The following is a 22841-nucleotide window of genomic DNA, read 5'->3' on the forward strand; positions in this document are numbered from 1 at the left end:
TCAAACAGACAGCACTTTAGTGGAGAGACTGCAAAAAAAATGTGCTTGCTTGAACAATGACACAACATTGCCTTTTCAGCATCTATGCTGTATTTGTGAATTCTTAGACTTGAGCAAACATAGAAAAGAAATCTCATAATTAAGAAAGGTAGAATCTAATGTTTTAGACACATCAGCGAGTAGAATGTGAAATGTCTGGTATCTTGCTGATCCAATAATTCCCCAACTTTGCAAATTTATTGCAAACTACATATGCACACTTGTTACAATGTTCCAATGTTTCCTATCTTAAGTATCTGTAAATGTTCAAAATAATGAAAAGTAGATTTACACATTGAGGAGAAGGCCAAAGGTTTCTGCTGCACTCCCTCTGTGCATCCTCTTGGAAGTGTACACTCCCTATATTGTGTGCAGTCTGGCTTTCTATGTATGGTTTGTGGCAATCAGGGTGGACAAACCAGAGGTTGTGCTGCCAAGAACCAGTCAGTCCAAACAGTCATCACATCTGCAATATAAAAATCACACTTTCATTAGGAACAGAACACCAGTTTTCTTGCAAGTGGATGATTTTAAGCATCATCTAAACTAGGGGTAGGAGGAGACAACTTGGTTGCCTGAGCCAGCTCAATCATTCAGTGAGATTAAGGCTGATCAGTTTGTTCACAGCTCCTCCTGATAACTTTTGTTTCTCTTGCCAAACAAGAATCCACCTCACCCTGCTTTAACAATATTCAACAATTGCACCTCTATTGCCTTCTGAGACAGAGTGCCAAAGTTGCACATATCCATGGAAAGAAAAACTCTCCTAGTCACCACTCTAAAAGGACAATCCATTCTTGCCCAACCAACAAGTATCGATCTTGTGAACATTGTTTAGGATCTTATGTACTTCAATCATTCAACCCTCACTCATCTGAACTCCAAGGTTGCATTGTCGGAATATTCCTGTGGTACACACATTTTGTCAACAATTGCTGATAATGGCGAAAGTGAGGACTGCAGATGCTGGAGATTAGAGTCAAGAGTGTGGTGCTGGGAAACCACAGCAGGTCAGGCAGCATCTGAGGAGAAGGAAAAACGACGTTTCGGAAGGGCTGATCCTGATGAAGGGCTTGTGCCCAAAACGTCGATTCTCTAGCTCCTCGGATGCTGCCTGACCTGCTGTGCTTTTCCAGCACCACACTCTCAACTGCTGATAATGTTACATCTGCGATTATTTAACGAGAGAGAAGATTAGTGGCCAGCCTTTTGATGATACTTTCAATGCAGTTAAATATCCCAATATGCCTAATAGCATAATTAAATAAAATTGTAACACCAAACCACATCAGGAAATACTAGGATGGGCGATTAAAGATAACTGGAAATTGTAGTTCTGCAGATACATCATTAACGTGGAGAGAGAGATAGAGTTGGAGAGGTCTGGATACAATTCCAGAGTTAAGGGCCCAGATAGCAGAAGGCACATGATACAATGGAAATCATGAATGCGAGAGAAAGAAATCCAAGAGGACAATTGGGTTTTAGTTGGTTTCAAAGGTATGCAGGAACAGGAGAATGAAGATTTTAAAAAGATGAGAATGTTAAAGTAAATGTTGTATGCAACTGACAGCAATTATGGTGCAGTGAGCACAGGACAGATGAGTGAACTGCATTTGGTATGATTTAGAATATAGTGAACAAATATCTGGATGAGCTCAAGTCCAAAATACAAGGCTAAAAATGACAAGCCAACACCCAAGGTTAGGGTGAATATTGCCTTCTGGAGAAAGGGAAGTAAATAAAAACACCCAGTTGATTCTATTTCTTTTCTGACTGCCCCAATTCCATTTGAGGTTATTTTGGGAAGTCAACTAAGGGTATCCAATATTTTCACATTCCTGACTGAAGGATTGATAGCTAGGAAAATGCCAGAGAGATGAGAGTTCAGAAATTTCTACAACAGTGACTTTCAACTGAGCATTGGATGATTGTTAACAAATAGAGAACGATGCTCAAAAAATGCACAGCAATCCACAAAGAGTATTTAGTATGGCACAAAAATGATCGAGGTGCAAGGATCTGTACATCAAAAATGTAAAATGCATTTAGCAGCACAGGATCAGGATGTGGCCATTTGGCCCTTCAAGCCTATCCACCGTACAATAACCTCATGGTTGATCTGATTGTGGTCTCAATTCCTGGGACACTGTCAGCAGTACTGTCAGGACAGCTGTAGTGTTGGGGCAGTCTTAACCTGAATAAGGCAGGGATGATGTTCTGGCAAGTCTAATGTGCAGAGTGATAGAGAGGCCTTAAGTTAAATAGTGGCGTGAGGAATCACATAAGGACAAGATGTGATAAATTAGAGGGCAACAATGAGGCAAGTAAGCAGGTAATGATAATCAGTCATTGAAGGAAAGGACAGAGCAAACAAACTTAAAAGTACATCAGTGGAAAAGGTCAGATATCAGCAACACCTAACTGAAGTTGGGGAACAGGGTGTGAATGGGATTCACAACAAAATGAATTGTCTTTTCAGTGAATAACAAGGATGACAGATGAGCACCCAAGATTAGCCCAAAGCAAACTAAACTTCTTCCCTTTACTTTAAATCTATGGTAGTGGTCATTGACAAGTTTCTTCCTCTCCACCCTATCTACTCCCTTCATAATCTCAACTATTCCCTCTTAATCTCTGCCACGCTAAGGAAAACAACTCGAGTTTGTCCAATCTCTCTTCAAAATTGAGATTCTCTAGCCCTGGCAACATGCTAGTAAATCTCCTCTGAATCCTTGCCAGTTCAAGCACACCTATCACACAGCTTCTGGAACTGCGCAGAATACTCTAGCTGTGTGGCTTAACTAATGTTTTATACAGATCCAGCAACATCTCCTGCTGTTAATCTTTATGTTTCAGCTAATAAAGGCAGGTATACCATATGTCTTTTTAACCACTTAATCTACTTGCCCTGATATTTTAAGGGACTGGTGTCCATGCGTATTCTTCATCATTCATTCTCTTGCCTTGTTTGTAGTCCTGAAGTGCATCACCTCACATTTATCCAGATTGAATTCCACATGCTACTAATCAGTATATCTGACCAGTCTCTCTTCTCTTGTTGTCTCTTCACAATTTACCACCCCAACAATTTTTCTGTTGTCTGGGAACTTAATGATCATTGAATTCTAAGTCATTCATATGAACCCCAAACAGCAAGGTCCTCAACATTAATCCCTGCCAGACCTTACTAGACAAATATCTCCAGTTTGAAAAACATCCCTCAACCATTGCCCTCTGCTTCCCACCACTTAGCCAATCGTGGACCTAACTTGTCAAATTTCATTGGATCCCAGGGGCTCTTACCTTTCTATCAATCTTTCATATGATCTTATCAAAAGCCTTGCTGAAGTCCAAATCATCTACAAAAACATTACACTCATCTGCACACCCAGTCACCTATTTCAAAAATTCAATCAAGTTTAACAAAACTATGCTGACAGCTCTTCATTAATCCCTATCCCTCGAAAAGAAGATTAATTCTGATCCTCAGAATAGTTTCCCCACCATTGAGGTTAGATTGACTGCCCCTGGAGTTTCCTGGTTTATCCACTGCTCCTGTCTTGTATGATGGTGTACTGTTTTTCTTTTGCACTGTCATTACAAACTGGTTTAGATTGCATTGACACTGTCCACGCCGAACACTCAAAGCCTGAAGATGCTCGAGGTTGTACCTCTTTAGTGCATTGATTTCAACATTCACCTGTGACTACTGAAAACTCACAGAGGACATCCCATTCTTTGTGGTTGAATCAACTTATCGAGGTCAAATAGTAGCTTTTGGACACACTGTGAATGCTGGCACTTGACTATTTACTGTTTCTAAAATAAAACCGGTGCACTGTTAGAACAGAAGAAAACTTGGAAGTCATGAAAAATGACAATTCATGACCATACTCAAATTTTACATCAGAGAAAAAAACACTAAAAAAAGCATTAGATGTCATTGACATTGCAAAAGGCTAAAACACAGAAAGGATCTCATTGCTATTTCCAAAATGAAGTATGCTATGACATTCTTATGCACAGTGACCCAATTTATAGAGTCACAGAGTGGTATGGCATGAAAATGAACCCTTCAGTCCAACTTATCCATGCCAAACAGATAATCTACATTCACCTTGTCCCATTAGCCAGCATTTGGCCCATGAACCTCAAAACCCTTTCTATTCATATACCAATCCTAATGCCTTTCAAATGTACCTACAGCTATCACTTCCTTTGGCAACTCCTTCCATGCACACATCACCCTCTGCATGAAAATGTTGCCCCCTTCACTCCTTTTAAAATCTTTCCCCTCTCACCTTAGACCTATGCCGTGCACTCACCCACCTGGGGAAAAGGCCTTGTCTATTTAACCTACCTGTTGCCCCTCATAATTTTATAAACTTCTATAAAATCACTCCTCATCATCCAATGCTCCAGCTAAAATAGCCCCAGCCTATTCAGCCTCTTACTTGCAGGTAATTCAGTGCCAATTTGCAAGACCATGTTAGAAGAGCAACCTATTTGTTTTCAGTCGTTTTCAGGAACGCAAGAGCATTTTCTTGCTACAATTTGTGCACTGTTCAAGTACGTTTGGGCAAAAACAGTGTATTGAAAATGTGATTGAAGCATCATAGATAATACTCAATTCCAATTTGATGGCATTGTTAAGGGAGTCACAGAGTACAATCTGATTGAAATTTCTTACACCACATCCAATAAGGGGTGGGGTGGGGCAGGGGGAGGTGGAGGGAAGTGAGGAGAATACCTGTTGTTCTGCCTCTTACAGGACAACTTTCAAATGGAGAAGGAGATGTGTCTGTCATTGGAGCTGAAATTGAAAATTTTATTACCAAAGAGTCTGAAGATTGAACATTCAGTCTCAGGCAAACAGCAACCTCACTGATAGCAAACCATAGTTTTGTTAGAATTTGTTCACCCTTTTCTACCTAATGATATTCAAGGATTTAGTATCACATGAACAATATAATCATCTGCATTCACACCACAAAGCTAAACACAGCATTGTCAACCCATGAATAATTGAGGGAAAACACATCAACACAATGAACTAAAACTTCCACTATGGACAGTTAATGACATTTTTCATATAAAGTTCTCATTATTCAAATGTCTTAATTATGATTAAAACCATTGAAATTCATGTCTGCATACAGAACATAGAACACAATGGTTCAAGAAGGCTCCTTCTCATTGGCAAATTGGGATGGGCTACAAATGTTGGACCAGCCAGCTATGCCCACATACTGTTCCAAATGGACATTCTGTCTTTTCAGTTTGCTCAGCTATTCAATTCAATCACTGATGATTTGTGGCACAACCTGTCCTCACTCCATGTTTCTCAATACCCTTCACATTTGAAAAAAGCCTACTGATCTGTGTCAACATCTCCAATTGTAATTTAGCCTTCAGGGAAGCTCATCAATTCCATTGTCCTTCTATATCCACATTATCCAAAACATTTATATCTCTCAAGCACTCACTCAAGTCTACTTTGAAATCATTGGTTGCTCCCAAATCCACCTTCCTACTGAGACAGCAAGTCCCAGCACATTACCAGCACTTAAGAAAATAGGTTTTACTCACAAATCTCATCACCCCACCTTGCCCAAAACCTTAAATGTGTATCCCCACCCCCACTCCTCCCAATGCTTCTTGCACCATCAGCTAAAGTGAATTCAAAATTGCAGAATCAGTATGAATGTCAATAGTGCCTGTGGTAGCAAGTGACAATTAAACTGTCTCTGCTTATGTAACAATGAATGCTGAAGGTTACGTGCATACCTTTTGACACTGTTAGGGAGCAGGCCAGACCCCTCAAAGCATTTCAAGAAGGTAGCCCAGACCCTAACTTTGCTAGTGTTTTAAGCAGGTGTAAAGTCAAAATTCCAGGAGACAATCAGCTGGTCAAACCACTTAGTTTTAAATAAAACAGAATTTATTTACAAGACTACTGAATGAAACATAAACTACAGAAAACAGAATACCAAAAACCCAACAGATCATCCCAATTTAAAGATACTGTTCCAAATACTTGAAACATAAACATCCTTTTGGCAAAAAAGGGAAAATCAAACACCAGTTCTTCCAGGATACAAGTCAGAGGGAGAGAGAGAGAGTGGAAATACCAGCCTGGTCCTGCTTCTTTAGGTTCAGCAGCCTTTCCCATACTACTGTTCAAAACCAAACCAAACATAAGCTGAGCTGGGAGAACTGGCCACTCCTCTTTCCCTGCACAAAAGTGTTCTTATTTAAAATTTTAAAGCCTTCTGCCTGAGGCAATATCTGTTAGCTATTACTAAACTGGCCCCAAAAACCTTTGACCCCAGACGTGTTAGAGACTATGTTGTTTACGCCCTCGCTGGAAAACAAAAAAAAGCCAAGGACAGTTAAAGGAGCAGCTTCATCACAACACAAAAATCGGAAACACTCACACAGAAGGATACTGAAATAACTGGAGTTTTCAAAACTGAAATCAATGCCTTTTGTCTGATAAGACACAGACAGGAAGTGTCAGGTCAATAGAGTTGAGTGCGATAGTTCGGACGAAATAAAATCGTACAGCAGCATATACAATCGGAATGGGCTTTTCTTTTTCCCAGGTTCCTGAGTAGATTTTATCATGTCGATATTTCCTGACGTGCCAGCTCAATCTAGTCATCATTTCCTACCCTCCATGTTTTTAGTCACTGCGCCAGAGCGGGCTTCCCCATTAGTGTGGATAGGGCATATTCTCGCCCGCCATGTATGCTGGGTAACTACTCACCATTGAAATACAATACTTTTGGTTAGAAAATCACGACTTATTTACAACTAGAAAAATTGATATTCATTTATTAAGTTAGTTAATGTCGCAATCAAACGAACGGTAGCTGAGGCTTAGTCCTATCCCGGACGTAACGCGTAGCGCAAACTCCAAATTTCAGATGCAAAATTCTGATCACTGGAACGCGTTCAGATATTGACCAACGTCTTCAATGTTGGAGTTGTGAGACAAAATATCATTCTTTCAAATAAATATTGCATTAGCTTCAAGTAATTGTGCAATCATTTGCAAAACAGACGTCCACGTAAAATTGCAACTCGATTGAAATGCTCGCATCAATGGATATTCTGTATGAGGCCTGGGATAGAAAAGAAAATCCCAGACAGACAGTCGAGCGAAATCCTTCGAGAATGCTGCCCCTGCTGCAGATGTCATCTTTCAGATGAGACACTGCTTGTTCAGACGATTATAAAACCTCTCGTAAAACGTCACTATTTCTGTGCATAGCAGAGATGTCCCAATACTATAGTATTTACCCGTTAATCAACATCATCAAAATAATATCACCACATTGTTGTTTGTTGGAGCCTGTTGTATAAAAATTTCCTCCATTATAACAGTGATTACATTACATAACCGGCTGTAAAGCAGTTTGAGGTATCTGAGATTCTCTGCCCGACAGGGTAATAGAAGACAATTCCGCGGCAGCTTTCACAACTACTGACTAACTACTGAAGAGCAATGCCATCCGAGACTGTGTCAAACTGCAGAGGGATTGGGCCTAATGGAATACCTCTTCCAAAGAACTAACATAGAGATGATGAGTGAAACGGCTTCCAATAGGCTGCAAAATGCTACAATTTCCTTGAGGCATGACTCATTGAAATCAAACATAAATTCTTTTTTCTAACTGAAAAGGCAAGTCAGTTGAACTTTTCAGATCCTGGAAAAGATCAACAATAAACCAAAGGTTTCTGAAGATACTGCAGAAAATGTCATTAGGCCAAGGGACTTTGTGACCTGCTCAAAGTGACACGCGCTCAGACAATCTTCTCCACTGTAATAGGATACCTGAGTAGAATGGCTTTATCAGATTTTAGCTTTCAGAGGTTAAAACTGAGAGACTCCTGGACACTGGAAAAGATTGTGAAGCCTATTAATAAATCTTACTTGCTAAATTAAACGGGCGAAATTACAAAAATGTCATTCTGATTTGAATGTTACACGTCTGGATGTTTTGCTGTTGTTTCCATTTACAATGCACTATTAAAAAGCATAAAAGTAACTTTGGTGTCAGCATTTCTGTCCATTTGCTTTTGGGATCTCCAACATTAAGTTTGAGAAAGTCCTATTGTATATTAGCTGGATAATATCTTATTTGGATAAAACAAAGAACTGCGGTTGTTTGAGATCTATATCAAAACAGAAATTGCTGGTGAAACTCAACAGGTGTGGGAAGAAAGCAAAGTTAACGTTGTGAGTCTGGTGACTCTTCATCAGAATATCCAATCTGACCTTGTTCTAGCATTGTTTTAAATTGCAAATTATCAATTAGCTCCTGCCTATAGTTTGTACCAATATTTAAGTAGGTCAGAAGTCACAAGATGCCAGGTTACAGGCCAATAGGTTTTGTTATAAACACAAACATTTGGAGCACTGCTCCTACGTCAGGTGAAGTCTGACAAAGGAGCTGTACTCTGAAAGCTTGTGACTTCTAAGAAACCTGTTGGACTGTCATCTGGCGTCGTGTGACTGTTAACCTTGTCTACCTCAGTCCAACACCAGCACCTCCACATCAATGTTTAGTAATAATGGATCCAATTCCTTCAGGGATTTCAGCAGCAAATCTTTAAATTTCATAAGCAGGGCAATTTCACATTTGTGGCCTCATTCCTCACTAAAGCTTTAATTGAATGTATCATGTACTATTAGACACTAATAATATGATGTAATAATCAATGTTGTGCACTTTTTATCTGTTCTTGGTTTCTGCTCCCAACAGGCTTGCACGTGTACCAGTTTCTACTGGGGTATTTGGCTAATATGTTCATTTTGTTTTCAAATTACTCCACGACTTGCACCCTTCCCTATCTCAGTCAATGTATGTTGTCTGAAACTCTCTCAGATTTCAGCATTCCTCCAAACACAGTCTGAAATATCCCTGAATTCCATTGTTCAACCATTGGCAGATAAGCCTTCTATAATCTGTCAGAGAATCCTCCTCCACATTTCTTCACTTTTATTTATTGCTTCAAAATGTTCCTTAAAACCAAACTCTTCGACTACGTTTTAGTCACCTTCCTGAAAACGTTCTCGTTGGTTCAATGTCATAGTTAACTTGATAACATATCTCTTAAATGTATCGGTGTATTGCATTCTGTTAAAAGCACGACACAAATGTATCTTGACCACTTTAGGTGATATAATGTACAAAAGTGATCAGGCTACATGGGATGGGCCTCAATATAATACAGAAAGAAAGCAAACGTAAAAATCTTCATTAAAAACTGAAAGAATTGCGAATGCTGGAAATCAAAATAAAAAAAACAGATATTACTGGAAAAGCTCAGCAGGTCTGCAGCATCACAGTTAACGTTTGGGTCCAGTGATCCAATCATGGTGAGCTTTTGCACAAATACTTTGTGCAATACTAATACCCAGGCTTGGGCTGACAGGTAGCAAAGTAACATTTGATCATATAAATGCCAGGCTATGACCATCATCAGTAAAGGACAATCTTACCACGGCCCCTTGACATTCAGTGTTACCATCACTGAATCCCCTACAGTCAACATCCTGGGGGTTACCATTGACCAGAAACTCAACTGGACTCAACACATGGTTGGATAGGTGCAGTTGTAAAAACAATAGAGAAGTTTCACACCATCCAGAACAAAGCAGCCTGTCTTGATTGACAACATATCCACAAGCATCCTGTCTCTCCACCACCAATGCTCAGCAGCAGTGTATACTATCTACACTGCAGAAATTCACCAATGATTCTCAGGCAGCACCTTCTAAACCCACAACCACTCACATCTAGAAGGACAAGGGCAGCAGATCGATGGGATTACGACTACCTTCAAGTTCTCTAAGCAACTCACCAACCTGACTTGGAAATATATGGCCTTTGTGCCACTGTCACTGAGTCAAAATCCTGGAATACCTCTCTAATGGCATTGTCAGTCAACCCACAGCAGGTGGGCTGCAGCTGTTCAAGAAGAAGGCAGCTCATCACCACCTTCTCAAGGGATAGATAATAAATGCTCAGCAACCAGTGACACCGATATCCCACAAATGGTGGATTTAAAACAATATAATCTATATCCAGTGCAAATGAAAGAATGCAATGAAATATCCACTTAGATTGACTATTCCTCTGAATAAATTATGAAGTCCCGAGCATCTCCTACCATCAGAATGCAATATCATGCCACTTATTTTGTCTGAACTTCCATCCCTCAGAGACAAAGTTTATTGGTAGTCAGATTCAATGATCTGTGAAGCAGATATGTTGTGATTGGCTCCTTCATCAAAACATTATGACACAATTTAATTTGTCATGATACAACAAGAGGTTTAAGGTTCCATGTTCCCTTCGAATGGAAACCCGGTGTCGTTTGGGTTTTGTCAGAGACGGCCTTAGTATTTAAAAGCATCTCATCACACTCTTGACTTCTTTAGTACCAGGTCGAGATGAAGACGTTTCAAGTTATACCAACTGAAATAGCAATTTCAAATGATCCCTTTCCCACAAAAATGATCCCTTTCCCACAAAAATTATACTTAAGAGCCCTGTGCTGCCAAAGTTTGGTGCTGACCATGATATAGTGATATCCCTACAAACTGTTAAAGTGGACCTGTCAACAGGTGGAAGGAAGCATGCACAATGTGCACTTGCTCTTCTTGGCAATGCAGAAATCAGAATGAAACAGTAGGTCTGTGCCATGCACCAATTTTCAACAGACCACTCTCTCTCTCTCCACAGCCAAAGAGTCTTATCTGCTGCCAGTATTGTGCACGCCAGAAAAACAACTGGAAAAAGAACCAAAGATGACTTGAGAAAAATCATTTTTGGGTGGGATCTGGAATTCAACATCTGACAGTATAGTGAAAGGAGATCCACGACTTTCAAATCGAGATTATACAACCTGCAGGAAAGAAAAGAAATGTCAAAGCAGACTCACAGTTCTGAGTCCACAACTCCAAACCAAAACTGAGAAGAGAATGAAATAAAAACACCAAACCTTCGCCGAGGGTTCTCACAACAGGACATCCCATTGGACATTCCTCTTCTTTTGCAACGGTTCGAAATTCAAAACGTCTTTCTCGAAGGCAGTGAGGCATGCAATTATTTGAAGACATATAACTTGCAGGATTTTGTGTGGTCGATGTGGGTCCTCGTGTGGACTGCTCTTTTGCAAGAAATAGTTTTGATAAGAAGAACTGAACTACTTTCTTCCACGCTATAAAGACCAATGTTTACTTAACCATTTACCCAGAACAGAATATGAAACTGTTTGAAGCTTACCATATTGCTTTGAAACTCTACCACAACAGGTATGGGCAGAGAGAGAAAAAAAACCCTCTCAGTCTATTACTTATGCTGCAGAATACGATGAGGACAGGGAACACCTTTCACACATCATCTCATATACTTCACCAAACACTACACCAAAGAACAATTAAACTCCATGTAGTAGACATTATTATGACGCACAAGAAAGCTCAGAGACATTTCTTACAAATTGGATAATCTTATTTTCTCGGTGTGAATTGATTTGTGACAGTGGCACTACAATTTTAGCTTCCCTTGACTGGGTTTTACCATCAGCCCCACAACCTGAATCGCCACATTTACTGTTGTGGGGATCCACGGTCGATGTCGGTCCAGTGGCTGGAACCTGTGGAAATAATATTGTATTTTGGTTGTGGGAAGCAGTTACCGATTGTTCCCTCGTCATAGACTCCGCCGGTCAATCATGTTTCACTCTGTGGGTCAAGATATCTATACTTACCCACACCATCCAATTCAAATGAGATGTCTAGAACATGTAAAAGTGGTAGGCAGAAAATATGCAGCCAGACCATCAAGCCTCAGAGGAGCAGGAGAATCGACGCTTTGGGCATAAGCCCTTCATCAGGAAGAGCTTATGCTCGAATCGTCGGTTCTCATGCTCCTCGGATGCTGTGCGACCTGCTGTGCTTTTCTAGTGCCACACTCTTGGACTCTGCAGTCCTCACTTTCTCCTCGATATTCTCAAATATCAAGCTTGCCTTCCATCAAGAACACTAGCCGTCAACATTAAACACTTTATCCATTCGTGTTTGATTTGTCTGTGATTGCGTGTATGATTGTGAGCTTGTGTGTTTATATGTGTTTCTGTATGTACGATTGTGTGTGGTTTGTGCCCACGCTTTGTGTGTGTAGAGAACTCAGCTTGTGGAATCAGACAACACAACGAACCCTTTCACAAGCTTTCCCTCACCAGTCAGCCATTTGTTGGTCCACGTTGCAATGTCAACATTTGCTTTGAACCCTCTGAAATGTGTCGTATAACACCTGCTTTTTATAGTCATTCGTTCTTGTCATGTCCCACTGTCATCTCCTTCGTCAAACCCTTTGTTCTTTTAATCTCTCTTGGCGTAGACCGAATCCTGGAGCTTGTTTCTCTGCCATTCTTCTCCTCGCCTTCTGCTTTTCTCTGTGGGATACATGCGTCACAAGTTTCCACTTCTGACCACAGGGCCCGGATCTCAAATATCAACTCTGTTCCTCTTTCCACAGTTGTCAATGACCAGCATTCTCTGTTTTTACATCTGAACTGTGCCTTCGTGTTTGTTTTCCACATTCCGGGTGTTCTGTAACTCTGGATCACACGTTGTACTATCCGTTCAGTCCCTGGTACGTGCCGCACTGTTCCTCTGCTCTCTGTCACACATGACCTTGTCTAAGTGTTCGCTGACAAACTCCAATGCCAAAAAGCCAAGCTTCCTAAGTAGCGCTGCTATTCACAATACCGCAACTGATCAGACCTGATCCGAAAGAGAAAAGATAGCACCGTAATTTGGACTATCAGACTCGTGCACAGTTGGTGCAGCATTTTCCGAATTTTCTCTTCCTACTTCCCACTTCCAAGCTCTGAACATGTATAAATCTTACTGATCCATTTGTGAAATTAATCGCTGGCGATGTTGAATCGGTGACGAAATTCAACACAGACTCGAGACTGTGGTGAATGGTACGGGCCTGAACCAACTAAAGCGAGCCATTGGCCAATGACACTGAACTTCCAGAAATAATTCAGTGCTGATAGAAGGCCTGACTGAGGAACTGGTGAGTCTCTGCAACAAGTAAAGGACAGGCAGACAGCAGCAAAAATATAATGTCAATGACCCTCAAACTCTGGTTTGCTGCTTTCAGTCTTTGCTCATTATCCTCGATCGTTTTTTTTAAAATTGGGATACCGAATACAAAATATATTGCGGCCTGGCCACTACGACGTCAAATATAATGACTGACTCTCATGGAATGGGAGAAATATTTCCAGGCGCTCCTATCATTCGCTGACAGGAGCTTCTCTGCTATGAGATGTGTTAAGATGAGTCTATGGCAGGCGGGCTGTGTTGCATAGAAGCCCAATGATGTGCTACAGAACTAAAGGAATCCTGGCGAAATTTGCTTCCAACTTCATGGAAGATGAATTACCGGGAGTCTCGTGTATTTCGGTACTCCCTGAGATAGCATAGTAATTTGGCAGAGAGCTGCATGCTCGAGATTTCGCTGGGCAATGAGATCCCGAAATATGACAGATATTGTCTGAGAAAGATTTACAGATTTACCCGGTATATCGCCGGGTGGTTGATGGGCTGTGAGGTCTTCGGCAGGATTTCACTGGGATATCAAATTTCCATCTTCTTGGGATAATGGGGCGCACTACACACGAGTTGGTGGATTCTGAGAACCATTTTGAAAACGGGAAATCTTGAGAGGGAAATGACTGGAATGTAAGAGACTTCACAGTGAGTTAAGTTACTGGTTTCTATCGTGTATCACACGCAGTTACTGGGACCTTCGTTACATCAACCCGATTGTCGAGTCTCGGGATCGAGTATATGCATGTGGCTCGGCGCACGGGTGTACCATACTTACACGGATCATAGAGTGTCCCAATATTTATGTATGTGAAACTGTGGTCTATGGTCAACATCCATGGGGTACACTGTGGGATTTCATGTTAGTACTGGCAGATACCTGGTCCCTATGAAAGATAATGGATATTCCCGGAGTCGGTCAGTCCTTAAAAGGCACTTTCTTGGTACTCCGTTCACCACGATGCTTAGGACAATCGGCGAATGTCTACTCTTATGGAATTAGCCTTGGGATGTATACTTCTGGAAGATCAACCGATTGTGTCAATGTATACCAGGAGCCTGACGGAATGTTTCGTGCCTTATGCGGGTGTCCAGAGAACGCTCGTTCTCACATCCAGTGTCCCACTGTTAGGATCAGTACGTACGATATGTTTGCGTACGATATGGGCCCGGATTTCCGAAAGAGTTTTGTTAATCACAGGGGTCTTCATTGAACGGTCCGGATTTACATGATGCCCGAACGTGTCAGTATTTGGTCATGTTCCTCACGTTCTGGCACGAGCTGAAGTGTTTCTGACAAGACGTCAGTTGTTACTTAGTTGCAATTTGTGTGTTGCTGTTCATTGAATTGACTAAGTGTTGCAACGTTATAGATAGCTCTGAATGTCATCGTCCAAATGATGCTGAGCACCACGGAGGGTTTCACGCTCTTGTATATAACAGACTCCGGCAATTCTCAGAACCAGATTGGTGATTGTGGGTCGGGACGCTAACGGCGCTTCAGCAAGGAAAAAAGCATGAATCAGACGCTGCCGTCAGTCAATTCGAATCTCACACAAATGGATCAGAATCTGAGTGAAGCCGAATGGAATAGTACAGCAATGCATTTTCGTAATCAAGTCTCTAAAGATTTTTGGGTACTCATGGCGTTCTACAATATTGAACGGGTCTACTATCCTCTCCTGGCTGTCATTGGTGTCATCGGTAAGTCTGGAGAGGCTGATGTTAATTCTATCAATTTTTTTTTCTCTGCTGATCTATTGTTCATCACTCATACATTCATACACTCATACATTGGGGCTTTCTGGTAAACATGTTTAAATATTTTTATTTGTTAACAGCGGGACTTTAATACAGAGCTCTTTAAAAAGGGAAACGTGTGATGAGTGATTCACTGTGGATCTGTCACTCTGAAGCGAGATGTTTTGATGCGGAATATATTAAAACATATATGGGATCTATAGTCAGAAGGGCCGCTGCGTAAATGGATAAATACGTGTTTAGAGGTGTCCTACAGATATCAGATATCAGGTCGTCTCTGATGTGGGAAATGCGTTTAGAAGTCATTGCTGGGAAGGAAGATTGGATGACGGCGGTAGTCCCGGGATGTGAAAAGCATTAAATGAATCCCAGGTTAAGGATGAACAATCCTGACTTGGAATTACATGCCTGCCCTTTGCTGTGGCTGGGTCGGAAGACCTGGAATTGCCTTTCTCGTAGCACCGCTAGTGCCCCAACACCCTAAGACTGCAGCTTTCAAGCAGCTTGCTCACCACCACGTTCGGCAGGGCAAGGAGTAGTGCAAAGTAAATGCTGGCCTCACCACTGGCGACTAGATCACATTGAAATAAAGAATACGGAAACGTTCAGATCACAGGCATGTTTCGGCAGTCGTGCTTCAGGGCTGCAGTTGAAAGGCCTGTAAATGTTGGGATTGTACGCACTTGTTTACGGATGGTGATGGAATCTCTTCACTTGTCTGGATGAATGAAGCTCCAACAATACTCGAAAAATGCTCAACACATCCATAATAAAGCAGCTGAACTGATTACTACTCCATCTGCCTCCTCCACCTTACTGAGTTACCTTCCAAACCCACAACCTCTCTCACCCACAAAATCAAAGTCAAGCACCTGCAGATTTCCCTTTAAACCATCCTCACTTATAAGTCATTGTTCCTTAACTGGTGTTGAGTCAAATGATAGGAACTCCTTTCCTAACAGAGATGACTATGAATTCATATCACATGGACTGGAATCAGTCAAGAGCGTGACTCACTATGATCTTCCCCATGTCAATTTGAAATAGGCAATAAAATGGTGGCCCAGCCAGTGATGCATATATTATGTAACATAATTTTAAACATTGTAGCACTGATTGCGGGAACATATACTTCTGAAACTTTAACTTTAAAATTCAAAATTCAGGGTACACGTCATTCTTATAGACTCTTTCATCATACAGTATGCCCTTCGCTATATGTTACTTTGACCACCTTACATTACTCAGTTAGAACAGCTTTTAACTTTTTTATCGAGAAATGCAAACCCATTCAAACCTTTCCTCAATACTTAGTCCTTTTACTGCCAGCACCGTTTGCAAGAATTGTTAAGACCAATATGAACATATTACTGCAGATTGGATCAATTTAGATTTTTTGTACTTCATGGAGGCAAACATGAAGTCACCTTTTAATTGCCTTTTGTACCAGTCTGATTTTATTTATTCAGGGCTTAGTGGTCCACATCGTATTGTCCGTTTGCACATCCCAACTTATCACTGCTGGGAAAATGCTGCAGCCAATGCCACTAAGAGCTACAGCCTGCATAAAAATAAAATCACAGTGGTCTTTGAGACCATTTGTCACTGGTTTTGTGTTTTGTACAGGCTTGATCAATAACTATATTGATATTTATGTTACCTGTTCATGTCTACAAGGTGATCTAGAAACATTGATTAAAGAGAAATCTAGAAACTATACAATTGTTGACAAGGGCATTTAGAAGCTATATCCATATACATATAAAGCATCTACATGAAGAATCATTTATAGTAATTCCATGATTTGGAATGGCTAATGCCATACTTTTTCAGTTGATTCTGTTTTTATAAGTTTAACTTTGTGTCAAATAATAAGCTCTGTCATGGGTAAGTATATTAAATTCCAACACTGAATACAGCAAGAAAAGTGCAAATGTTGTTAAAATTACTAAGCTACTGGTTTTGTTTTCTTTCAAAGCCTAATACATAATTTGTCTTTTTCTTCCTTTTCAACAGTTAATGTACTGACGATTGTGATCCTGTATCGAGAAAAGTGTGGTCTCTCCAAAGATAGCACTGCATATCTGATGGCAATTACAGGGGCAGATCTACTGATAATTTTCATTGATTTGATATTACGGCAGATACCTACACGTTATGAGCAACAGTTCATTTTCATGACCTCCATCCCCTTGTGTAATGTCCATGCTGTTGTGCTTTACACAGCCATAGACTGTTCTGCCTGGTTCACAGTTGCTTTTATCTTTGATCAATTTGTGAGCATTGTTTGGCAGAAACTGAAAGCTAAGTATTGTACAGATAAAACTGTAGTGGTTGTTCTGGGAACAATGACAATGTTCTTCTGCTTGAAGAACATCATGTGGTTTTTTATGTTAACAAATCAGTATCAGTTTAGAAATGTGCCTTTGTTTTGTGCTGTAAGGGAAGCGGCAACTGATTCATTGACATGGGCTGTAATTGAAATGCTTCATCATATTTTTACACCAGGGATCCCATTTGTTTTGATTTTGTTACTCAATATTTTAACTGTCAGACACAATCTGCTGACCAACAAAGAACGAGTGTGTCCCGAAGGCCACAGTATTGAGGAGACTCCCAGTGACACCGAGATGGTGAACCAAAGGAAGTACACCACTTTGCTGTTTGCTCTATCCGTGAATTTCATGTCACTATGGTTTATGCTGTTCCTTTATTCCCTGTGGAATCGGATGTTTTGGTTGGGCTATAAGCCGATATATCTTCCTAGGTTTTTCAGGGAAATTGGACAGATGCTTCAATTCCTGAGCTATTGCACAAAGGTTTGCATTTATATCCTAATTCTGGATGAGTTTAAGGAAGATTTTAAGTATGTGGTCAAATATCCATTTGTGCAAGTTGTTGCATTTGTTAATGAAAAGAAGAACTGACAATTTCTCCCAACACAGTTCAATTGCATGCCATGTTATACATATCCTAGTCTCCCCCCAGCTTCCATGATGCAACTACAGTGGAATCAATTCACTATTAAACTAAATTCCACCTAACTGAAATGTCAAATAGTAATGCCATCACAGTGAATTCAATGTGCTTTCTTAAAAAGTCTCCAAATCGTTACACTTGTGAGGTATAACACACTCATGGTAATGGTGAATAGACAATGCACAATAAAACCACATTCAAAACTTTTAAATATTGTAACATTTCCAAAGAGCTCAGCTAACGTGAGCAATCTTGAAATAATCTTTAGTAAATGTAAGGGCAGTCCCAGATAACTTGCTTCACCATGAAATGTCTCATTGAGACATTGGGGAGTCATTATCATTTGTGGGACCATTGAAGAGCAATTTGAAGCTTATCTTTGGGGAACATTGAACAGAAAAGAAAATGCATGGGTGTCTCTAGAATGGAGATTTCACCATGGATTCCAACTGCGGTATGGGCACCTGCTAATCAGACTCCATTTGGTGTTTCATTAAGGGGCAGATTCTAATGTCGACAAACTCTCAAGTCTGCACTAAGATATGCGTCAATAACATACAACACCCAAAGGCCCAACAACAGACAGGATGTGGTCCTTGGGGCTCAGATGCCACGACTAAGTGTTCTACTGTGTTCAACTATGAATTTCCAGCACTCATCCTGAGGAAAATTCTATCTCAGAGTAGCTGCTTGCTGTCAAGCTCTGAACATTTAAAAATCTTCGTATTGATTTGTGGAACTACTCAGCAGTTGAAGCTTCCATCAGTCTGAAGGCTGCTCAGAAACAATTCATGACAGAAAAATTTCTGCCTGACATTTTGCGCCTCTACCAGGCTGACGATAAATGACTTATTCACTGGAGACAATTATTTCAAACTGTCCCTTGACTCAGACAAAGAAGGAAGTTATTGGTCCATCATGTCTGTCAGTCAACAAAGATCAGAGCATGTTAATCCCACTATCACCCTTTGGCCCACGGCCCTGGATGCGACTGCAATGCAATTAAACACCTAAATATTACTTAGATGTTACCAAAGTTTCTGACTCAACCATCCCCTTGTGAGCAGTGAGTTCCAGCCTCCTATCATCCTCTGGGTGAAAAACAACACTCATCTTTCCTCTTAGCTTCCTAATTCCAATTTTTAACACATATAATTTAATAATTTACTAACCCCTTGATGATTGAGAGAAGTATTTCTGTCTACTATACTTATGTCGTCATAAGCTCATATATTCCTATCAACTCTTTATTCAACTTTCATTGTTCAAAGGAAAACAATGCCATCTTATTCAATCTTTCCTCAGCTCAGAATATCCAGCCCAGGCAGCATCCTTGTAATTCTCCACTGAAGCCAGTGCAATCACACCTTTCCTACAACTACATGCAGTTGTCCAGTTGTGGACTGACAAGGATTTTCTACAGTTCCAGCATAATTTCTTGCTTTTGTATTCTATTCATCAGCCAATAAAGGCAAGTATCCCACCGTTCTTCTTAATCATGTGATTTACCTGGCCAGTACCCCTCAGGATATGTTAACATTCATGCGAAGACCCATCTAACCTTCAGTACTTGCCAGGTTTCCACCAATTATAATATCATCGCATTCCATTATAGGCCTCCTCAGCCACAGTATCCCTTACTTTACTGAGCTGAATTCCATTTTCATCTGCTCTGCCTCCCCAACTGGTCCTTTAATATCACCTGAAATTTACAGCTATCCTCCTCACTATTTATCACCCGACTAATTTTCTTGTGATCCACAAACTTCATGATCATACCCGTTTTCAGTTAAGTCCAAACCATCCTATATGCAACAAACAGTTTGAGCCCTAGCACTGAGCCTTGAAAAATCCCGTTGAAATTTCCATTCACAGAAATATTTCTTTAGCTTCATTTTCTGTTTCCTGCTTCTCAATTAATTTTGGATCCAACATGTCCCGTTTCCTTGAGTCCCGTAGGCTCTTATTTCCTTCACCAGTCAGCCATTGAAAGCTTTGCTGAAGTCCATACGGACGACATTGCATGACCACATCGACAGTCCCGGTTACCTCTTCAAAAAAAGAGACTACGTTTGTTAAACATCACCTTCTCTTAACACGTCCATGCGGACTGTCCTAGACGAATCAATCGATCTTCAAGCGTGGAGATATTTTGTCCCTCAGAATTCTTTCTAATTACATCTGCAACACCCAGGGTAGATTGGCCTGTAATTTCCTAATCTATTCCTTCCTCACTTTTTGAAAATAATGGTTAATAATGATTCAACCTTTATGAACAACACTGGGACGTGTATTCAAGCATTTTATGCATTAATTTTGGTACATAACATAGCAATGTCGAATGTATCTCGTAGACCCTGGAACGGAGGAATAACTATACATATCGTGCAGGTGTTTTGCAATATCAGTGGATCCAAGTTCAATTCGAATCTGTCATCATGAATACTAGCAGAGAGACTAGGCATATTATATTTTCTATTTTACACCAACTTCTGCTTCTCCCTGCGGATACCATAGAATTTTGAACTGTGAATAACTGGTTGAGTGCTGCATGGTTCAAATAACAATATAACTTCATTTGGAAGTTAAAAGATTATACACTTGCATTTCTACCTTTCTTTTCACAGAGTTACATTAATATATTGGCCGACAGTTAAAGGTTGAGATAACTCTCCCATTATGGACACACTGAATTCTGTACTTTGATTGGTGAATCCAGTTCAATACCAGACATGTAACGCTGTTCTCAATTTACTACTTCTGTCAATGTGCTTAATCTCCAACCTCCAGCTAAGAGAATCGAGATCCATTTAGCAAAAGATCATGAGTTCCCCATAATCATCCATTTATTTCAAAAGACTCAATCTCTTACCTTCTCGTTTCGTCAGAACCCAGATTGTTATCTCATTGAAGAACAAATCCAGTTCATTAACGAGACCAAAAGCTGATTCAGCAATGAATAAAGACATTCAATTATTCAAACTAACTCAGGATTTGATTTTCCTCAGTACCTCATACATCTCCAAATACAGTGCGTCATTGCATGTTAACTCACATCTGAAACCAAAATAATTATGCATCTCATTCAAAGAGAGACTAAACAAAAACAGATGAAAATTGACTTAGTGCAAAACTGTCATTCTACTGAGACTAAATAGCCTATCAAAATGAATAATCTATTTCTAATAGTGTTCCTTAAGAGGCAGCGAACCAGCTTTCAGTAACTCAACCAAATCAGATCCAACGGAAAAACTAAGCTCCAAAACAGAGTACCAGAAATCACAGAGAACTTCAACTTTCAATGTGAATACCAATTTAATATGGCTTTAAATAACTCTACATTCCAAACTGATCTTAGCTTCTGTCAAGAACCATAGAATTGAGTCCAATATTTATAATCATTGTGACACCCTGTACAAATTAAACAATACTAACTCAGGCAAGATTTCAACTAGCATAGGTTGTATCAGAGTTTAAGGGCTCATCAAGTCAACATCTTCAACTTAGATAGGATCCACTTGTTCAAGCAGTAGATCAAAACAAAACGACCTGATGTAAACTTAATCGTCTGAAATTTACGTTTTGATTAGAAATAGTCTATAAGGAAGTATACGATGCATCACAGCATTTGAAAATAAATCCAGTGAACATAACGGGTGCAACATCAAAACGACCTTTACGAAATAGCACACAGAAGCATAAAGTGGAATGCAAAAAGATCAAAATTGCCAAAATGGAGAGACACCATTCATATAAATCAACAGAGAGATACAGAGTTGTAGAGATAGACAGCATGGAAACAGACCCTTTAGTCTAATTCACCTGTGCTGACCAGATAATCTAAATAAACCTGGTCACATTTGCCAGCATTTGGTCCATTTCCATCTAAAGCTTTTCTATTCATATACCTATCCAAATAGCTTTTAAATATTGTAATTGTACCAGCCTCTACCACTTTCCTGGGCAGCTCATTTCATACACACACCACCATCCATGTGAAAACAAAAAGTTCCCTTTTAAATCTTTCTCCTCTCACCTGACACCTAGGCCGTCTAGTTTTCGACTCCCCCAACCTGGGGAATATACTTTCTCTATTTACCCTATCCATGTCCCTCATGATTTTATAAACCTTCACAAGGTCATCCCTCACTCTCCTACACTCCAGGGAAAATAACACCATTCAGCCTCTCCCTATAGCTCAACGCTCCAACCCTGGCAACATTCTTGTAAATCTTTTCTGAACACTTTCACATTCCAAAACATTTGTCCCATATAGCAGGAAGACCAGAATTGCAAGCAGTATTCCAATAGTGGTGTAACCGATGTATTGTCCAGCCGCAACATGACCTCCCAACTCCTACACTCAATGCACTGACCAATAAAGGCAAGCATACCACGCACCCTCCTCACTCTCTAATCTACCCCTGACTCCACTTTCAAGGAACTATGAACCTGGACTCCAAGGTCTTTTTCTTCAGAAACACTCCCCAGGACCTTACCATTAAGTGTGTAAGTCCTGTCCAGATTTGCCTTTACAAAATGCAGCACCTCACGTTTATCTAAATTAAACTCCACCTGCCACCCCGCTGCACACTGGCACATCCAATCAAGATCCCGTTGTATGCTGAGGTAACCTTCTTTTCTGTCTACTACATCTCCAATTTTGTTGGCGTCTGCAAGCTGAATAACTATACCTCATATGTCCAGTCAGAAAGTCAACTGCTGGTCACTAATTTTCCATTCATTCAACGTTGCACAGTGCCTCATGGATTTCGGTGTCACAGCATTGTTGTTGCAGAACAGGAGGCCATTCAGCCCATCGTGTCTGCACCAGCTCTTCAAGCAAGCATCATCACCAGTGCCCATCTTGTGTGCTTTGATTTCCACACCATTTTAAGCCTAAAGGTGGGTACAT

General features: G+C 40.4%; 1 protein-coding gene across 1 annotated transcript in view; it reads left to right on the forward strand.

The window, feature by feature from the left end:
- Window positions 1–14703: 14703 nt before the first annotated feature.
- LOC140459560 (scavenger receptor cysteine-rich domain-containing protein DMBT1-like) overlaps window positions 14704–22841 on the forward strand; it is a 48740-nt gene continuing 40602 nt past the window's right edge. The window contains exons 1-2 of the mRNA XM_072553806.1: window positions 14704–14890; window positions 16964–17143. Coding sequence (XP_072409907.1) covers window positions 14704–14890; window positions 16964–17143 — 367 coding nt within the window. The remainder of the gene's footprint in view (window positions 14891–16963; window positions 17144–22841) is intronic.

This window comes from Chiloscyllium punctatum, chromosome 35 (assembly GCF_047496795.1).
Source record: "Chiloscyllium punctatum isolate Juve2018m chromosome 35, sChiPun1.3, whole genome shotgun sequence".
Lineage (NCBI taxonomy): Eukaryota > Metazoa > Chordata > Chondrichthyes > Orectolobiformes > Hemiscylliidae > Chiloscyllium > Chiloscyllium punctatum.